This window comes from Gasterosteus aculeatus, chromosome 3, assembly GCF_964276395.1.
Source record: "Gasterosteus aculeatus chromosome 3, fGasAcu3.hap1.1, whole genome shotgun sequence".
Classification (NCBI taxonomy): Eukaryota; Metazoa; Chordata; class Actinopteri; order Perciformes; family Gasterosteidae; genus Gasterosteus; species Gasterosteus aculeatus.
The window spans coordinates 13422582-13443006 of NC_135690.1; the positions used below are offsets into that span (position 1 = coordinate 13422582).

The 20425-nt window shown below is 46.0% G+C and overlaps 2 protein-coding genes across 3 annotated transcripts; one reads left to right on the forward strand and one right to left on the reverse strand.

Moving 5' to 3' along the window:
• The first annotated feature begins 356 nt into the window (after positions 1-356).
• Positions 357-3988, forward strand: LOC120816563 (protein-lysine 6-oxidase). Its single transcript, XM_040172266.2, has 7 exons — positions 357-1437; positions 1597-1705; positions 2087-2224; positions 2306-2462; positions 2823-2918; positions 3028-3143; positions 3250-3988. Exons 1-7 carry the CDS (start codon positions 537-539, stop codon positions 3254-3256), a joined length of 1524 nt encoding a protein of 507 aa, XP_040028200.2. The 5' UTR covers positions 357-536; the 3' UTR covers positions 3257-3988.
• Positions 3989-7996: 4008 nt separating this feature from the next.
• LOC120816440 (uncharacterized) lies at positions 7997-13993 on the reverse strand. 2 transcript variants are annotated; one of them, XM_040172043.2, is made up of 3 exons: positions 12304-13993; positions 10928-11637; positions 7997-8611 (listed from the first exon to the last, which is right to left on the reverse strand). In XM_040172043.2, the coding sequence occupies exons 1-2, from the start codon at positions 13285-13287 to the stop codon at positions 11089-11091; spliced, it is 1533 nt and encodes a 510-aa protein (XP_040027977.2). In that variant the 5' UTR covers positions 13288-13993; the 3' UTR covers positions 7997-8611; positions 10928-11088. The 2 variants fall into 2 exon arrangements, with proteins under 2 accessions (XP_040027977.2, XP_040027978.2); XM_040172044.2 differs by having other exon boundaries at positions 7997-8608; positions 12304-13705.
• Positions 13994-20425: the final 6432 nt, after the last annotated feature.

Below are 20425 nucleotides of genomic sequence, written 5' to 3' on the forward strand. Positions count from 1 at the left end.
GTAAAACGACTATGTGAGGTACTTCAATGGAAAAATTGAATATCTTGATTAGTATGACTAATGTTTTGATAAGATTTAAATTCAACAGTATTTCCTTGTCAGTGAAAGAACTGACGTGTAATCAAAGCCAGATGATCTTTGTTTTTACTCCACGTATTGGTTCTTAATTAACTGTACCCAGATTGAAGGGTAACATTGAGATGACTTCACACCAGTGCGTAAAGTTTGCAAAGCAAACCTCCCTGTGTAAGTTAGTTGTGTAACAAAACGTAGCCACGGTGAGGCGCGGGTTAAATCTTCTTCTTCTCGGAAGTTTGACTTTGCGTAATCGAACTGAATTCGATAAACAAAAGTTCTCCCTTCCTCCTCTCCTCTCCACTTGTCAGTCCTCCTGAGAACTGATATGTTGTGTCGTGCAGGAGCTGCAACTGAGAGCGCACTCCTGCTTTTTAGCCACAATTTGCACGCAATTCATCATAATCTAATGTATCTTTGATTTAATCACAGGATTCTTTTATTTTTTCTGTTTCGTTGCCATGGCAAAATTGTCACTTTTATTTTTATTCTTTTTCAATGGGCAACTTCCCCTCATCTTTGGGCAGCAGCAGCAGCTGCAGCAGCAGCGCGCAGCTGGCCCCTGGCGGCACCGCATCCAGTGGGAGAACAACGGGCAGGTTTATAGTTTGGTGAGCACTGGTTCCGAGTACATTGCTCCGGCTCAGTCCCGGGGCCAGTCCAGGTTGTACGTTGCCGGCCGGAGGGAAAGCACCCGGAGCCGAACGCCGGAAGCGCACAGAAGAGCGACGGTTGACCGACCGGTGTCGACTGAGTCCAGACAGTTCAGGACTGATCACAACGCGGGGACCAGATCTACTTCTTCGGTGCGCGATGTTAGACAGAATGCGCCAATTCATGGCCGCGCGTCAGGCGCGAGACAGCAGCCAGAGCGCGCTCACCGAGCAGCAGCTGCGGGCCATCTGGGCGCACGTCGCTTTAACAATGAACACGCCATCGCCATCAATGCCTCTGCGCAGGGGAGGCTCACCGATTTCGCGGGCACGAGAGGAGGTGACGGTAGGGGTGCTGCCGCGCTGCACACCAGAGGAGGAGATCCGGGACCCGGTGCGCAGGACCAACAGTTACGCGCGGTGCCAGAGGCGATGGCTGTCTCCAGGCAACATGCGCAGACGAATCAAGGCCGCTCAATGTATCCAACAACTCTGGAACGGGAATCTGAGGCCCATGCTGCATCCCCTGCACTGAGAGATGATGATTCCAACGGCAATGGAGAGGACATGGTTAATGACGACCCTAGAAACCCGTTTAAAAACCACATGAATTCGGTTTTCTACAACTCCTACCCCGCAAGAGGGAGGTCAGTGACCCGCACGCGTCGTCCCTCTGGCACAGGATATGGAACAAGATATTTCCAAAATGGTAAATTAATTGTCCTAATCACATGGAAATTGTTTAACCTTCTTAAATGGCCGTCTCACTCACTGGCAGGGTCAGCAAATTGTTCTCAGTACTAATAAACTGCCAACATTAGCCTCTCAAAATCACCAAAAACTTGGATTCTTTAATCTTCTCCCCCAGGACTTCCAGACCTCATACCAGACCCGTATGCTATCCAGGCCGGTGCTTATATCCAACGCATGCAGATGTTTGCTCTCCGCTGTGCCGCTGAGGAGAACTGTCTCGCCAGGTGATCTGTGCAGCCAAAACTGATTCATTTCCTCAGTACATGGACACATGCACACTCAACACACATTTTGTTTTTACTGCTCATGGAAGGTTGATTCGACTGGTTTTGGCACAAATTTTGTTTGTTTGATTCAATTACATCTGTATAACTTTTCAATGTGGTGGCATAACCGCATAATCTGATGTTATGGAGCAGGGAGCAGCGATTCTCCAACATAATGTTCTGCCAAGATGTAAATGTTCTGGGTGGATTTTCCAAAAAAGCATTAAAAATAGTGGAACAAACCCTTTGCTTTCAACAAAGCAACTAGCCGCCCCGGGAGCTCAGCCAATAGCACTTTCCAACGTAGCTTATGCCCATTTCCTGTCTGATCCGTCCCAGGTCGGCTTACGGACCTGCCGTGAGAGACATCGACTTCAGAGTCCTGCTGCGGTTCCCACAAAAAGTAAAGAACCAAGGCACCACTGACTTCCTTCCAGTCAAGCCGAGGTATCAGTGGGATTGGCACAGCTGTCACCAGTGAGTCCACTCAGAAGTGAAAATGCTTTATGACTGAGACATTACGCTCTTATAAAAAAACTCCCTGTTTGTCCCACTCAGACACTTCCACAGCATGGAGGCCTTCAGTAACTACGACCTGCTGGACATCACCACTGAAAGGAAAGTTGCAGAGGGTCACAAGGCCAGTTTTTGCCTGGAGGACACCGGCTGTGACCCCGGATTCAGGCGGCGCTACGCCTGCACGTCTCACACACAGGTAAACACGCGGCCGTGCAGGAAGTCAATGTTGTTTAATGTTAATCAGGTGATCGCGCTGAGATCGAGATGTCTTTTGCAAGAGAGAAATCAGGAACGATCAAAAGCATCACTAAAGTTAAAAGACATGTTATACTCCCTTGTGTCCCAAATAATTAAAAAAAAAACATCTCGTCTGTTGTCTGTGGTATTGGATTCTGGCTTTGCACCGCCAAGCGATGGTTTCTTCTAACAGCTCCGCTTCCAAAAAACTCTTTGTATAACTAGACTCACATGTGCTCGTAGGAAAAGAGTAGTCAAAGTCGTCTGAAGAGGTCGAGGCGTTAAACCACACTGAGGGTCGTTTGGCTTGTGTTTGCAGGGACTGAGTCCGGGCTGCCACGACACCTACGCTGCAAACATCGACTGTCAGTGGATCGACATTACGGACGTACCTCCAGGAAACTACATCCTGAAGGTAACGTCAAGTCGACTTTACATCCACCGTTACATCCCTCAACAAGGAGGTTTGATTTATTTTACCAACCTGCCTGGAGAGCTTCTCAAACGACTTTTATATATTTCAGGTTACTGTCAATCCCAATTTCCACGTCCTGGAGTCAGACTTCACCAACAACGTAGTGAGATGTGATATCATATACACAGGAACTTATGTCCAGACACGCAACTGTCGGGTATCAAGGTACCGTACGACCGATTCGAACAATTCAAATTAAAAAAACATTAAAGTCTGGTGTGTTCTCAATTTGGATGTGTGTTTTAAGATCTCTCTTTTGTCTCTTTTTCAGAGGGTGAAATCTTCCATTTGAACCAACATCTCTACCAGGTCAGCGCAGCATCGACTCTACGACTAACAAAACGTGGGTAAAGTGTTTAATCGAAACTGTGTGCTGCACCACAGATGTGCTATAGTCTAATATTTCATGTACTGCAAATAAATTCAAACGTTTACACGTATTTGGTACATCAAACTAGTGATAACGACATTTACTTGATTATGTATTTCTACCAAAGTGCCTTAAGTCGTGATGTACTGTGTCCAGATACATTTTCCTTGAACGCTGGTTATTGCTTAGATTGTTGCCTCACGTTGTCTTTGTCTTGTTTGTCTTTTTTTTGCTATTATGTGTTCCGTTTTCTTTATTTTCGTTATTGTCAATAAATCATTAACACATTAAAGTCCCCTGCGGGGCCCAGCTAGCTGATGGGCCGAGGAGTGAGGTAGTCTGGGTCAAGTAAAGGCAGAAAGGGGGTGATTCCACGGCCCTTAGTGTCACAAGACTTCAGAAGACTTCTCTGGGGATAGGACAACTTTCACCTTCAGCTAAATGGATCTCTGTATGCTTTGACAATATGAAAAATGCAGAATATCACTCACCCTTGAATCACTTTGTGGTCACATCAACAAATTGCAAATAATCTCATTTTATGTTGAATAGAATGTGTAGTTTGCTGGGGAATATATGCTTTGTGTATAACTGAGTGAATGAAAAATAAATGGGGGAATCAGTTTTGTAAAAATGTTAATGTTGCCGCAGTCATCTGTTTAAAACGCCACAATATCAAAGTTGTTTATCTATTAAGATTTCATTTTCTGGATTTGAGCTGTGTCCAGATCCAGAACGAAAAACTCTTTTACCAGCGTTGAATCCAGAAATAGAGAGTGTCACGGCGCTGCGTCGCTCCTGGTCTTTGTCGAATGGGGGGGGGGGACTTTACTTTGACGGATCCGTGCAGATCGCGGCCTCAGAGACAAACAGGCTTGCGGGCAGAAGCTGCCGGCATGTTTGCTGACGGGCCTTTGTGAAGACACAAGCCGCAGGATCTTGTATAGCCATGCCAGTTACTACAACACAGCCACGGCACCATGAATGGAGGCCTTTTCCCCCACGGCATCCTCTGCATGAAAAAAAAAAAAAAAAAAGAAGAAGAAGCGTCTCCCCTTTCCTTGCCCTACATCCATCACATCATTCACGCCCCTTAGGGATCGTCTAAAGGCACTGGGATGTTTTGGCTGAGCAGGAGGATTAAAACAGCCTGTGAGAGAATTCTTTGTAATATGTTTTTACAGAGGACAATTGTGTTCAGGCGGGAAGAACTGCACTCGTTTTAAACAGCAAAAGAAGGACAGGAGGAGCAGCGAAGCTTTTTAGAAGTATGGATGTATGATCTCTGGAGACATTTTCCAGTGATGTAATGGAAAACATACAGGCTTCAGACAATGTTTGCATTGTTCAAAGCACAGGTGCTGCGTATTTACAAGGAAACTGTCTAAGTTTAAAAATGCAGTGTAAGGACGAGATAATTCGTTTATGTTGGAAGTCACTTGGGGCTTCCCAGCCAGATTAGATTGTCTATGTCCTTCAAAGTGTCTGGAAAATCTACTGATTCCTATAGAGTCAACTGCCCTCATGCCTGTCTCAATCTTCAGGGCAAAATGTCCAGACGGTGACTATTTCAAGCAAAGGAATGCAGCAGAGGGTTGAATCGGCTAATCCCAACAGAGCGACTCACTCTATTGCGATCAGACTAGAAATTAGACAAACATTTCCATCCCTGGCCTCCCACTTGTTTCACACAAGATCTCCTCCATTGCCATTTGTGTAAAATCAAAGTTTCACCATTTATTAGTCCCCTGATTTTCGGCTTACTTTTCCGCTCTCTTGACTTTGCTTTTTTATCTAACAAGCCGACCGGGGTGGTGAGTATTTTTGGGGTGATTGTGTTCGTCGGGGCTCAGCTGGTCGCCTCCTTTTGTTGTTTCAGCTTGTCATTTTAAACATGTCACGCCGTAGAGAAGACAGAAACTGTTTGCTCAGCTGTGGAGCTTCACACCAACATCTGGACGTAGCCTCCCGTTAGCCTTACACGAGCGCGGAACGGCCTTGGCAGAGGCCGAAGACGAACAGGTGGCCCAGCTGGCACCTCTCGCTTGGCCTCAGCAAAAACACAATCCAGCGCACAGGTAGGTAAGGCGAGGAGGGGATGGCAGTCCACGCTGCACATACCGTGGCAGGGAGAGACATTTTCCGGATGCATCTGCACGTAGGTGGGGCAGTGCTTGGAAGGGTTACTGAGGCCAGGGTTTTTGGTATTTCCAGGTCATAACTCAACAAAGCGGTGCCACGTGAGAGCCGATGGGGGGGGGGACGTGGAAGGCGAACGTGCTGGGCCTAAAAAGAGACGCCTTGACGGGTTGGTTTTTTTGGCACGGAGCAGCGAAATTCCTCTGCACTTCTGTCATCCCGTTGAGATTAAGAACAGTGCTGAGGTCAGCCGTAGACCAGCAGACATTCTACTGCGTCACCTGGAGAGGGTGGTGTGTGTGTGTGTGTGTGTGTGTGTGTGTGGGTGGGGGCATTTACAGAACCAGCTGATGCAGTATCAAGAGACAAAACCCAAATTGTGCGCTGGAACAGAACACACAGGAGTCATTGTCAAGTGGGACTGATGATGAATTGTGTTTTTCTTTCAAGCTGGGTGGTATTGTGGCTTGGGTGGTATTTGGAGCGAAAGCTTCAAGGATTTGCTTTTCTTTGAGTGTTGATACACTCTGCGCTCCTCCCGTAAGCTCTTCGAACACTCATTAATCTGTTTTGTTCACTTTAAATTGCCAGAAGGAAGCTGCTGAACTGCTGTTATTGTGAACTTCTCGTTGTCCGCGGTCAGGAGATACAGCTCTTTATCGAGATGAATCTCTTGATTCAAAATTGTTGTTGTTAGGTCGATGACCAAGAAAAATGAAAAGCCCTGGCAGTTCATTAATTAAACAGAGAGAAACTAATCTCTTTCAGAATTGGCTTCACAACATCTAAGATCTTTCTGACTGCAAGCAATATACACACTGTGTTCATGACATTAATTGATTTAAGCTTGGAACACAAACATATCTCCCATCACCTGACCTTCCCTGCTCCTCATTCCCATAGTCAGTCTTGCCGTATCTTGTGCCAACCTGGATAACATAATGGAAAATGTGTGCTTGTTTGTTCAGGGAATATTTAAAGATTTATATAGCAATGTAATGTCTCGTAAAAAAACAGATACCAACTAAATTTGTCACCAAATTCTAGTTTTCGTTAGAACTAGACCTAAAAGCTGCCAGTGTCTCTTGGCTCAGTGTTTCAGGTGACTGGTTGGATCCATTAGCACCGAGCTGTTAGTCGGGATCGGGCTTCTCAGACTGACGTTGTTTAGCCTTCTGTGGTTTTCCATCCAGAATCTAAAACAGACCAGGAAGCAAAACTCCTTCTGGACAAGAATCGGACACTTTTTGTGTTGTACACTTTCACTTGGCGCCTACTCATGTATTATTTTTGGGTGGATGAGAACAACGGGAGGTGGCTGTACTAAAAGTTGGTGTTGTTCTTGGTCTGAATCTCTGTCTGAAATTCCTCAGTCACTCCAGTATTTACAAAGGAGGCTCGGCTGCAGGCTCAGCCAGTGTGCCATCTGTCTGACGAGATTCATAGAGCGGTCGTGCAGGAAGGTGAGGACATGGCCTTTCTCAAAGTCTGTTTGGCTTTAGGTGCAGCAGACCTATGACATCCAGTCCTGCAGAACTTGAGAAAGTGATCACTTTGAGGGTTGAAGGTGTTTTTTCAGACTCCAACTTGGTTTTCACACAGCGAGCTGAACAATATTGTTTGTTTTGAAATAGTTGTGTGTGGAATATGCAACATTATAATTATGACCTCCAACATTCTCGAACGTAAGGTGACGTACGTCTAGGACGTCACCTGCCTTTCGAGAACCAAGAACACAAGCTGAACTGACTGAAAAAACTCTGTTTTTGTTTCACTTCTGAATAAAATGTCTGATCTTTACCTGCTTAATGCTTCACTTTGTTCACTTTCCGAGTCACTAAAGGAGTCTGTCTTCTTTTTTGTGCTGAGCCAGTGGAGTTGGGGGAGGTTTAACCAGTCTAACCTTCTATTAATAATGTACTGCATAAAGTACTTATAATGGACTATTCCTATAAATGCTAATAAATGATATTTTATATATTTTGCGTGATGCTCGCAACAAGTAATTAAGGCCTGTTGCACTTGAACTCATCTATCGAACCTTGAGGAGTTTATTGACTCTCTACAACATCACTCTCCATTATGGCCCAATAACTCACTGCTAAAGGCCGCAGACACGGGTGGGGGGTGACGAAGTGGTGGAAGTGGTCGGGACAGCGAACATTTTGCCCATGTCATCCTCCCTCTGTCACCACAGCTCCGCCAGTCAGCGTTGCACACAATGAAATAGACGGAAAACGAGGGATGTTATGTGAGGTGGGTGTTTTATATCAGTCGTCGGAGGGGAAGTGGTGTCCTCTGATAGCGGCGACCGCTCGTGTGAGCGGTGAAAATCTCAGACAAGATTTAAGCACACGGAGACGCAGACGCTGGCTGGGCCTGGACTCCCCGACAGGATGGGAGATCACACACTGCCACCTCCAGATCAGCCAGGGAACTATCTTCACAATGTGCACAACCATCAGACTCAGTGAGTGCATGAATTATTTCTTAGTGAGACTCAATGAAATGCTGGCGTCAATTATTTTTTTATTTCATCCTGAAATGAGGGACATTCAGCAGTCGATGCGCATCTCTTGGACAATTGAACCGTCAGATTGTGTAAAAAAGGAAAGAGGAATCTATTGTATTGCTTTTTTTGCAACTTTCCAGTCTCCTCGCTGATTATTAATCTTACATACTTTGAAAAACCATGTAACAGTGAGAAAACCTGTCAACTCTTATTTATATATCTGAACACCAGCTTTGATGATATAAATCTTGACATAGTATACATTAGGTTAGGTAGTATCCAGACTGGTGTAAGCTGCCCAAAAATAGATCTATTTGCAAAAAATAGCCTGGTATGAAATAAATTAACACTGTCGTAGAAATATACTATAAATAGTAGTTCATTTTATCCTCCTCATCATTTTACGCCACCTCACATGAAACAGCGAATGCATAGATTCTCAGAGAGGTTTGACTGCCGCTCCTCACGCTTCCGTGCTTGCGTGACGTACAGACGCAGGTCGATTCTTGAGGAGGAGAGATGGGGGAGGTTTTCCCTTTGGAAATATCCCCCTCTTCCGGCCATGCTCCGTTTCCACCGGCTGACAGCTTGTCTCTGTGGCATCAGCTCCTGCTGGAAACACCGTGACAAAAAAGAGGGGGCGAAACATAAGTCAGACTGAAACATGTTCAAAACCGTGCTTCTTCTCAAGGCTTTTCTTCATTCACTGGCAGAGCCACAGAAGCTGTTGATCTCTGTTGTACTGAAAGTGAAGGTCTTGTGAGTCACGACGCTTCGCTTGTGGAGGAGCTCTGTGAACCGCACATCATCACCTTCGGCTTTGCCAATGGCTGTTTGCGTGTGTGTTTGTGTACCTCCTGTCTTTGTGAAAACCAATGCAGTTTTAGACCTTAAAAGTGAGGGCTTTGTGGGACGTGGGGGCATTTATGCCAGTACTTGTACTTGCAAGTGACTCCCAGGCCTACTTCTATTCATGGAGCGACCCAGAACGCTGCCCTGCGGCGCAAATGAGCTGTGGCACAATATTCACCACTCCATGTTGCAATCAAAAGGCAAAACCATTGTGGAGCAACAAAAACATGCTGCATGTATTAAAAGTACAAATCGGAAAAAATGTCCTAACTTGTTGGCTTCGGGTATTCGTCAGGCACAGACCTGAAAGCAGTCAACACGTGCCAGTGGCATTAAGCCCAGAGCTACAGGAACCAGTACTCCTCCTCAAGACTGATACCTCAAGACCGCTTTGTGCCAATTAGCATGTGGTAATTTGATTCAACACAAGTTTATTTTTGTCTGTGTGTGTCATGAAATTATAGTCTAATTATAATTTTGATCTCGACACAGGACCTGTGATCTATTCAGCTTTAGGGTCCCCGGGTCCTTGTTTTGTTACTCAGCCTTGTTATGCACATAAATATTCAAATTTGGAATCATCTTATAAATCCTGTCTTTTCCATTGCCCTCTGGGTTAAACAGGTAATTAATCCAGCCTTGTGTTATTTCCTTTGGCCGTATGCATGCACACCACATTAGCTAATGCTGATCCGATAATCAATAGAAACAAAAAACAGCTGTTTGGGTATTAACACTAAGGTCAGGGACGGTATTAGTGTCTATTGTACTTGTGTGTGTGGGATTGTCTCCGTTACGTACTAAAAAATCTCTTTGTGTTAGCTTTTTAACACTGAACCTGCTCTGAGTGATTCATTCAGATGACTCAGGCCTTTTGAAATGGCAAATGCGTCGATGCTTTAAAGGCCTTTAAGCGTAAAGAATGGACAGCGTTGAAAAGAGAAGCTACATCGCACTCATCGGCTAATAAAACTCTCGTCTTATTTCATAACCCTCAGCTGAAGGACATGCACTCTTCTGACTCTTCTCAGGCATCCGGCCTCGACCTGCACCTCACAGCGCGTCTCTCCTTGCAGCATAACGCGAGGAGCTGCTTTGCACTTGCAGCGGCGCTCGTGTTTATACGGACGTCACAAATACGCCAAGTTTGCCTCACTCCGTTCTGGCGTGTGGCCAGGGAGTTTTATGATTAAAGCCAGATTGTGCTTGCCCAACTCGGAAAAGCCAGAAAAACAGATTGCAGTTACGCATACTGTGCACAAGAGGGAAGTACAGAAACGTCCCCCGTCTGCGGCATCTGTGAAGGTGGACTTTTTCCCCTCTGCTGGAAGGAAGTCCTTTACTAGTTCACAGTCATTAATGGAACTACTGGGACAAGTAGGGTAAAAAAAAAAGCATTATCTCCCCATAAGCAATTCACACGGCAGTAAATTCTGTGAAATTGTGAGTCAGAGCTATGATCATCCTGTAAATATAATGACTGAACTCCTGCCAACTCTCCTCCCTCAAAGTGATGACTAAATTACACTGTAAAAAAAGTTTTTGTCTTTCTTTTTTGCTGTCAGATTCAAGCTCAATTCTTGAGCTGCTTCAATAAATCTCACGTCGATTTTGTGTTATATTTTTTTAACCAACGTCTAATCTGGTTTTGAAAGATTAGAAATTCCTCAAATCTCCTCAGAAAAGTTTAGTTTTACTCCAGCGAGAGACATTTTCTCAACCTGACGGCTGATTTGGAGTGTGTGAATACTAATCTCTCATCTCGCTTGCCAAGACGGACACATTTTGCAGTGCAGTGCAAGAAATGGGAAATCATGTGACATCAACAAAAGCAGACACATTACGCCTCCTCCTCTGCTGCCGCCCACACACAGGCCTCTGACACACACACACACACACACACACACACACACACACACACATCAAACACACATAGACCCTTTTTCGTAACAGGGAGGAACACTGCAGTTCATTTACTGACTTTGAGAACTACGCTGCCAGTAAAACACGGCCGACGTCATCAGCTGATGGAAACATCAACAGCGTTATACAAGACACAGAGAAACGTGAACTCACCGTGCGTTGTTCCCCCGCCTGGTCCCACTCTGACCTCCACTCTCGCTGCAGCGGGGTCTCATGTTTCAGGCCCACACGGCACTTGGGGCAAACCCACCCCCCACATCTCCCCATCCCCGCCCTCCCTGCCTGCCTCCCCCCACTCCCACATCCCTCTCCCCTCACACATTGCTGGCGCTCTGGCAGCCTCTTGCGGGGCAGGCAGGGGTCCTCACGGGCTTGGGGGGCAGATACGGGCCTTTCCCACAGCGCCCGTTTTGGGGGTACAGAGGAGGCTTCTGAGTTCTTGAACCGGAGGTGCTGTTACCAATGATGACCTTGGGCTCCAGGCTGTGCGGGTGGGGCTCAGGGTGAGCTTGGCCGACGTGGTTGGAGTCTCTGAGGCGATGGAGGTGAGGCGCGTGGCCGTTGGCGCCGGTCCTTTCGTGGTTGACGGCCTTGGCGATGCTGGGTGGGGTGAAGCGGCTCGTTTTGACGACTGACGCCACGTGAACAGGCGACGGAGAGTTAGTTCTTAGTATGATCCGGTCTTCGACGATGTGTTGCGTCGCCCGAACTGGAGCGGGCTTGTGATCGGGCTGCTGGGCCGCCGTAAGGTCGTCTGGATGAGCTGAGCCGTGAAAGTTAATGGACTCCCCGGCGTGAGTGATGCAGGACGTCTCCTCGCTGAGGTCGATTCTGGCTGTAAGGCGATCAATCTGCTGCACCACCTGAATGACATCAGAGAGACTCGGTACATGTCCGGACTGCAAGAAACTTCAATTTACTCAAGGCAAGGGGAAATATCGTGCTTTTCACCTCAATTATCGTCATCATTTACTTGTCTTATCTTTACTTGCCTCAGTTTTTTACTTTTTTTGCTGATAAAACTGTCCCCGTGAGGTATTTTGTTTGTAATGTTGATTCAGTACAAAGAGATTCATTCTGCTGTGAATCAAAGCTATTTCACAGCTGCATGCAAAAGGTATAACATATAAGAGCGAGGCTCTATTTAGAAACAGTCTCCAGCCAGGCTTTTTAATGTGCTCGCCGGAAACCTGCCAATTTTCTGCAGCGTTGTGCAAAAGGTCAGTGCAAATTGTTCTCAATCACAGCTTCGGTAATAGTTGATAGGTGAGTCACAAACATTCAAAGCAGTCAGCATGCACAGACACACACGCGCACACGGCAACATGTTCTCAGGAATATGGACATACAGATACACAATGTTTGACCCACTGATCCGCAACTTTGCCTGTATCTTATCTTATTAAATGTCACAATAACGGGGGGGGGGGGGGCATGGATAAAAGGCTGACACTGCACCTACTGGGTGCAGCTTCATCTTCAGACACCTGAAGAAAAGAATAAACATCGGTAATAACAGACCGCCGTACCTCTTTCATCTCCACGTGAACTTGCTTCAAACCCCCCAACACATCCTCCAGATCTGTCACCACCTGTCGGATTTTATCCCTCACCAAATCTTGCCTCCTCTTCTGCTTCGCCACATCCGAAACCTGGCTCTGATGGTCCCCGTTGGTTGTGGGACTGGATATGCCAGAATGTGTGACGCGGGGCCCCTTCTCTCTTTGCTTCAAGTGTTTTTGTGGCACTTCAGTGGGGAAGAAACCTTTGTGAGAGCCACCACCTCCGTTGCAGCCCTCGTCTGATCCACCCTCCAGTCTCCCCCGGGCCTGATGGCTATCTGTTTCCTCCCCTCCTTCAAAGAACCCGGTCCTCGGGCCGCAGTGGCCATTCGGCGCGTGTGTCCGACCGAGGTGGGGATCGCGTGGCTCCGAACGATAGCCCTCAAAGTTGCATCCGCACTCCTCTCCCTCCTCTTCCACTGTGACGGTCCTCCGGTGCCTGTATCCCTGACCTCTGACCTGCAGGTGGGGGAGAGGATGCGGTATCCCAGCGTTGAAGGGGTGCGCCCTGGTGTCGCCGCGCGCCACACAGCCACACTGTTCTCTGACAGACGGGCAGTGTCTCGCCCCGGGCTCCGGCGGGTGGCTCCACTGGGCAGGGTTCAAATCCCAGGGGCACGCTCGCCTCAGGTCGTCTGACTGGCTGCGAGGGTCCGGCCCTGCGAACACAGGCCTCCTCTGTGGGCTGCGATGGCCGCTTCTCCCGCCTCCGTCCGCTACGTAAGCTCTGGCCCCTGCGTCTTTAGCCCGAGGGGCCGGGGCGTCTCTCCCGCAGCCTGGAGACGGGTGGTCCGTCCGCCGGGCTGGTGCCGGTCGGAATCCCGGCCCGCCGCGATGGCCGTACGCCGGCTGCTCGCGGTGCACGCAGTGCTGGCAGGAGCAGGGGCCCGCGGTGTTGAGGTGCTGAATGAACCGGTGGTGTCCCGCCGCCTGCGAGCCGTCTGTGTACATGTCCAAAGACGTCCAGAGGTTTGTGTAGAAAAAACAGCCTTAGAAAATTGGTTTCCTCCCCTCTCTGCTCCCTTCAGCCCGGTCATCCACTCGCTCTGTTTTCCTCATCTGAAAACTTTTCTTCGGCTCTTTTTTTTTTTTTCCTTCCGTCTCTACCCAAGACGTCTCCCTCCCTTTCCTTCCTGTCTGTTGTTTCCCTTCTTCTTCTCTCCTGTAATCCCTGCCACCGCTATTTTTTCCTCCCTAAAAACCCCCTTCTCCTTCTTCTAACTTCTAACTCTACTTCTTCCTCACCCTGTAGCCCTCTCTCCTAGACGGGGCCCCTCTCCACCTCCCTTTCTCTCTGTTTCTACCTCTCCCGCCTCGTTGTTCTGGCTCATTTGCTGCTGCAGGCTTCCTCTCTCTCTCTCTCTCTCCCTCTATGTGTGTATTTCCCGTTTCCTCCCCTCCCCTCTCTCCTCTCTGTTTCTCCACCTCTCACTCCGTCTCCTGGCTCTGGTATATTCTCTCACACTGTCGGCTGTACCTGAATTCCTTCTCCTCCCTTCTTCCACCCAAGATCCGGCCGCCCTGCGAGGTTCCACCGGGAAGGGGTTCTCGTCTCTCGTGGAAGAGTCCCCAGCGCCGGTTCTGAGCTCATTAGACCAACTAAAGCCTTTTGCTCTCTGCAATTAAACGCTGCCTGGGATTCCTCAGCCGGGAGACTGGCGGAGGAGGTGAGGGGTGGGGAGAAGCACTGGGGGAGGTGGGGTTTCAGACATACACAGACGACGGAGTAGATAGCAGTCTGAGTCAAAGAGAGCCGATGCCTACTTTTTTCACTATTTTTCTGCATCTGCATTCTTCTTTCTACCCCTCACCCCACCAAAGCCTCCCCATCTTTGTCCTTGGCGCGCTCGTCATTCTCACTCTATCGTTGTCACGGTGAAAGTGGCTTCAGTTGAGTAGAGCAAAGCTTAACTGTATCAAAAATCACCCACGCTTCTTCCTCTGAAGTCTGCACGATGGGGTTCAAACACCACTTAAACTGCTCACTGTCAGAAAAATCAGACCTTTGGTTCAAGCCATGTTAAACTCTTGGTCCTTTTCATTATAAATCTATCTATGCTCCCTTTAAATAAGTCATAATGTCAGGATGAACACAAAAATAGCCTCTGTTGTGGCAGTAAACCCACAGCGACTGGCATTTATTTTCAAAGACAAGAACTGTAGCGTTTCTTTTTTTTTAAAACAATGGGTTGTAAAAAGAAAAAATAAACTACTGAGAATAACATCAGAGGATGAAGGGGGAGGAAAAGCAGTCCGGTCCCAGCTGCTTGGAAAGATAGTTGTTGTAGATAAAACACAGCTGGAGTGACTTTACGTGTGTGTGTGTGTGTGTGTGTGTGTGTGTGTGTGTGTGTGTGTGTGTGTGTGTGTGTGTGTGTATATGGTATAGAAAATGTGGTAGTCAAAGGTCAAGGTCGATTAATGTCTGTCCCATTTTCACAAGAGCAAAAGCTGAAATTTTGCGCACTGTCGCCTCACAAAACTAGTTTTTGTGCCTAACTCAAAAATTCTTAAGGTGATCATGACAATTTCACACAATGTCTAATAGGATGAAATGATGCAGTAATGGCATTTTGGACATACATGGATGTAACTGGTTGGCCAAGGCATATGACTGTGAGGTGCTAATTCCAGTTTGAACAAAAGTATGTTATGTCACTCACTATCTCAAAAGGAGCTAACACAATGGTGATCGAGTATTGCATAATTGTATATTTGCAGTATAACAACAACAAGCGACATTCCTTAGGGAAAAAATGTGGTATTACTATTTCTTTCTCCATTGTATCCACACAAAAAAATACAATTTAGCAGACAGTTCTGAAAACATCAATCACCATTGTTTTCATTCAAAAATAAATTCTACAGGACTGACCTGTTACCTCCTAAACAAGCAAAGTTGTAGTATTTCCATCTGAGAAGGCAATTATATTGTATTTTACACCGCTGAATACAAGCACTTCTCTCCGACCCCGTCGACCTCATACATATGTATACGCAGTCCAGAGAGAAAGACAAAAAGACACCAAAGTCAATAAGGGGAGACGGCAAAACCTCAACCTGTCATCTCAATCGCTCACAGTCGGGGTTCCTCGGGCAGATCCTTGTACCGGAGCCACAAAAGGAATATCAAAAGTTGTAGTTGTCACACTGCCAACACCATCGACTAAGTGGGGTGTAGCACGCGGGGGGGGGGGGTAGTCTGAGAAAGTCCCCAACCACGGCAGCTCTCTTACGTCAGTGTCTTTTGTGCCGGGCTGCCCACCTCCCGCTTGGCTGCACGACTGGAGGGCGACCGAGAAGTGGAGAGTGGGAGCCACACTTTGCCGTTCTGCCACTCTGCACTCTGCTGTCCTCACCAGGGTCAAGACGACCTAATTAGCACGTACGGATACCTCCAACCCGGCCTGCACGACTAGAGCTCAATGTGCGTCAGGTGGCGCGTGGTCTATTTATCCCCCTGCAGATGCGAGGGCCCAGAAAATCACTGATGCAGACTCGAGTGTCCGACGTCGCACAGCGTGCAAATTGTAAGTGATGCATTAGTTTGCAAGAGATACTGTAAGTTATATGATTAATGCTTTGACTGATGACTGTATGGGCTGGTGCAAGCCTCATTAAACTCACTCCCAGTGTGTACTATTGATTTAAAGTTTTTACTGCTTAAAGAGCACATGGAAAAACGATAAAGCATTTGAAGACATATTGTCTCAGTCGGCCAATTAAGTTTAAGTTTATCATATTTAATTAGCCAAGTAAAACCATCAAGAACATCCCCCCTTACATCTCAATCTATAGTTATTGCTCCTCAGGTCTAATATTTCGCAATTTCAAAAAATAACCTTCATAAATATTCAGTGAAAACCAAGTACAGTCCTTCAAAACACTTTTAAAAACTCAATCAACATCACATTTTTTCAGTTTAGTGGTGTTATAGTCTTGACGGTGATTTGTGATCTGAAATCCGGACTCGTTTCGGTTCCTCTCAACACAAAGTGTGTTGAAATGTATAAGTTGTGCGGACACCCCTTACGCGCTCCATTCACCACTAATCCCATAAACAGGCAAATAATTAAGTTAATTTTCATTCAATGTCTCCCTTTTACCCCATTTTAATGTCCAAACAGAAATTCTCATTTATTGGCAGCGGAGCTATGCTTTCATTTGAAGTTGCACGACTTTGTGGGGGGATTTTCACCGGCGATTGCCACACAATCCCTTTAGGAATTTATCAAATATGTGGGTCATCTTCCTGTATCTGTGACATTTTGAACATTCAGTGCAAACTTAGTGCTGTAATGAGAAGAGGTGCGTCTGCAGAGGTCGATCTAATTTCACTACTAAAATCTCTTCTATTGTGAGGAAACAGTTGCATGTCCCGAAGAACGTCCGTCTCCGTGAGTTGAATTTCCATCTTGCTTTTGAAGGATTTCTATGCTTAAAAAAAGCATGACCCATGGTATATTTCAAGACTTGCCAAAATCATACAAATTAAGCCAATTTGCCTCACAGAAGCATTGTAAAAATGTCCAAAAACCATTGAGGCAAGATTGGATTCCCCGAGACAAGAGGAAATAGCCTGAAAGACTGCAGTCAGAAGTGATTTCTCCATCACAGCGTGACTAGTGACAGTGTCGAGCCTATTTTACAGCAGACCACATCAGATCTAACACCCAGCGAGTTCATATCGCATATCAGCACTCGGTGTGTCGTTGAATGTTCTGCTTTCAACACAATGGTTACATTGTTCCAAAGAGGAGTATAAAACAACTCCCATTTCCGAGTCAGGAAACCCAATTGCATCATGGAGCCAGAAGATCGCTCCGTTATGCAATTCATAAGATAAGTAATTCTGATTAAGTTGGGAGAAAAAAATGGTTGGTGTGTGACGTTGCAAGCTGAGAGACACAGTGTGTTCTTCCTTTAAAGGACACTAAAATAGACTTCAGAGCAGATCTTTGTGCGAGGTCGGAAGATCACTGTCTTAAGAAAAAACACTCAAATATTCCTTCCCAAATCTGTTTCTTTTGGACCTTGGGACTATTCAAAGCTGTCAGTCACAATATGCACACTCGGTTTGAAGACCGCAGGGCGGTGGAGCTAATTTGTCTCTATGGAGAGTATCAAGGGCACCAAAAAAAAAAATGTTTAAAAAGGCCAGAAACCCAAATGACAATGGCGAAAAAGCACTAATGGACAGGATAATAACGAAGAGAGGGAGAAGCACAGCTGCTGAGACGTCGTTCACAGAGCTGTTGCCATGGCTGACAGAATGAAAATGGGAAGGAAACTATTCATTTTCCCCTGTTGGCTTAAGATTGAACTTGCCTCGGGGACTAAAGGAAAAGTGCTCGTGCTCGTGTACACCTGGTCTGACTGTTGAATAGTGACAGCGGGGAGGCAGCGATAGATGGGGGGGGGGTTACCAGCTCTGGACTGACAGCACAAACAGGACCCGCCACAGCAAAAGCAAGGTCATGTTTGTGGTTAACACCGCCTCGGATGAATGTGCGGCAATTCTAAGACCAGATCCTTGTGAGCCGAAGAGGAGAAAACGTCAACAGCAAAGCGTTGAATTTTATCGCCCACAACAGGGCGGCGAAACGTCGTGGTTTCTTTGCAAACAAAAGACTGAAAATCAAGGAATTTCTTGAGATTGAGCAGCGATGGAGAGTTTAGCTCTGAACATTTGTTTTGATAAATCAATGGTTTTAGGTTGGGGGACCATTAGCCTACTGTATAGAAGCGTAAAAAACTAAAGTGGTTAGGGCTGAAAATAACATTTAGCCATGTTAAGATTTCTGTAAATCTTTACACAGTTGTGCTTTTAATTCATCGGCATGCAGGCTCATACTTTAAGGACATTGCTAGATGTTTAAGGACAGTGTCTACCATGTTCACCAGCTTTATTGTAGCAGCACGCTAGCATTAGCATGTAAACAGTGAACACAGTGCAGCTCTGGCTGTCATCAGTTTTTGTCAGACACTTAAAATATGAAAAGGAAGGGATCAATTCATCGTCACGGGGGAACGTATACTGTATATCTGAGCCAAATGTCATGTCTACCTTTTAAATAGTTGATGAGATATTTCGGTCCGGCCCAAAACGCTCGTGAGTCCAGATGCTGTTTGACAGAAACAAATCGCACTAAAGTGTTAACAAGTCCAGACTCAACACTACAACCCTGCCAGAGGCCATCAAATTACAAAAACAACACAAATGCATTGAATTTTGACATGTCTGGCTCTCGTCTTTTGCTTTATCTAGGAGCTAAACGTCGAGGCACCACGTACGCGTCGGTGTGGGAGATAGAAGCCCGGCCTGCAATAGTTTGACAGGTCGGGACACTAATTCTACAACAGGAACGGACAATCCGATTCCTTCTCACTCTGATTTAACCAGAAGCAGTAACATGCACTGACCCACATAAACCCACATTGTTCATTAAGCAGCAGTGCTTAAGCATTTGGTCATTAGTCCAAGGCAGAACATTTGAAATGACCACTGCCAAAGTCTATTAAATGAAGGGTGCACATCCCATGAAGTGAAACCGCTAACCCCATATCATATTTTTGATGTATTAGTACCGTTGCATTAATGTTTAGGTATGGTATTGCACTTTGATTTCCAGATTATCTGAAAGGTATTTTCCTATGCTTTGACAAATGTGTTTTAGACAAATACAATAAAGGTGGACAGAGCACTTTAGTTTGAATAAAGTTGTCAAATTTTGGTAATAATTCCACTCTACGTATCTTTGCACTGGTTCGTCTGGCGATAGAAATGTGCTTTCCTACACTAGGAAAATAGTCAGTGAATGAAAAAAGTTGTTTAATTTGACTTATTTAGCGGCTGGCTAGTTATCTAGCTAGCTCTCCAATTCCACTTTCATGCTACACTGGTTACAGAAATTGAGCTCACATGCGAGAAGTTTTCCTATGCCGGTTGTCTCCTTTTGGTTAAGGCAACAGAATGACTTGTTTAGGTGAAGGAAAAGGTCACTGCATGCATTAAAATCAAGCCTTTCTGCTGGTAAGCCTTTAGGACAAAGTTATCCGGTGAGCAAATCACAGCACAGTAAAGATGTTTTTATTTTAAATATCCAGAAACGGCGAAGCCTCCAGCTTTTACATCTTCCCATTTCAGATGAATAGCGGCGCACTTCAATCGGTGCACAGAGGGAGGAATCAATGGCGTACTCAATCTGACAGACGCTTATTATCTACAGAACTCTTTTTAATTTCCCCTCTGTCATGATTATGTGAAAAAATCTTCGAGATAACCAATTAATGTCAAAATCCTAATTAGCTTCCCACTGCTTCACATTTGCTTTAAACTGTCTTTAAATCAACAAAAAACGTGCTCCGTCTGATCCTGTGTGGAAGTTTCAAGTAGCTCTCGGTGGCTTTTATTGTGTAGATATAGAATCGTACAGCAGAAAAACGTTTTCTTGCGGTTGAGACCATTACGTTTCTAAAGAAAGATGGGCAGGTAATCCAGACCGAAGTTGAACCACCTCCAGAAACAGTAAATTCTGAGACTGGTTCAACACACTCTGCTGATACAATGTTCAAAGTTGGCTAAAGCTTTGCGACCTCTCTTATTTCCCTAAGTGGCAGCATCTTATTTAGTGCTGCAGCTCTCTTATAGTATTGTCTGTGGGTGCTGAGTCTGTTGTCTCTCTGTTATTTATCAAACTGGACTTGACTATTTAGAGTATTTTTATCACCGAACAGAACAGATCTCATCAGTTTTTAAACGCAACTGAATTAGCTCCCTGAATTTCCTGTTCTGTAGCACCGCAGAGGATCACAATCAGAGGTTCAGCTGACCTGACAGCTTGGTATGCACCAGTGTGACTGACTCCCACTAACCACTGTGGGGGTCAAAGGTCGCCCAGCCATTTTCACATATGCTGTTTTCCTTTTGTGTAAGCAATGGATGTCTACTGACTCCACTGAGAGTGACGGATATCGGGGTGAATGTGTCACACATTGCGCAAGCTGCTAACAAGCTAAATAAATTGTTCAACGTTCTTTTTTCATTTTTTACCAGCAGGTAACAAGGCATGAAGGCATGAAATCAATC

Coding starts and splice junctions, on each gene's coding strand:
- LOC120816440 (XM_040172043.2), bottom strand. CDS start 13,287: ATGTACACAGACGGCTCGCAGGCGGCGGGACACCACCGGTTCATTCAG. Junction 11,638..12,303: donor TTCACGTGGAGATGAAAGAG/GTACGGCGGTCT, acceptor GATGTCATTCAG/GTGGTGCAGCAGATTGATCG.
- LOC120816563 (XM_040172266.2), top strand. CDS start 537: ATGGCAAAATTGTCACTTTTATTTTTATTCTTTTTCAATGGGCAACTT. Junction 1,706..2,086: donor GAGGAGAACTGTCTCGCCAG/GTGATCTGTGCA, acceptor GATCCGTCCCAG/GTCGGCTTACGGACCTGCCG. Junction 2,225..2,305: donor GATTGGCACAGCTGTCACCA/GTGAGTCCACTC, acceptor TGTCCCACTCAG/ACACTTCCACAGCATGGAGG.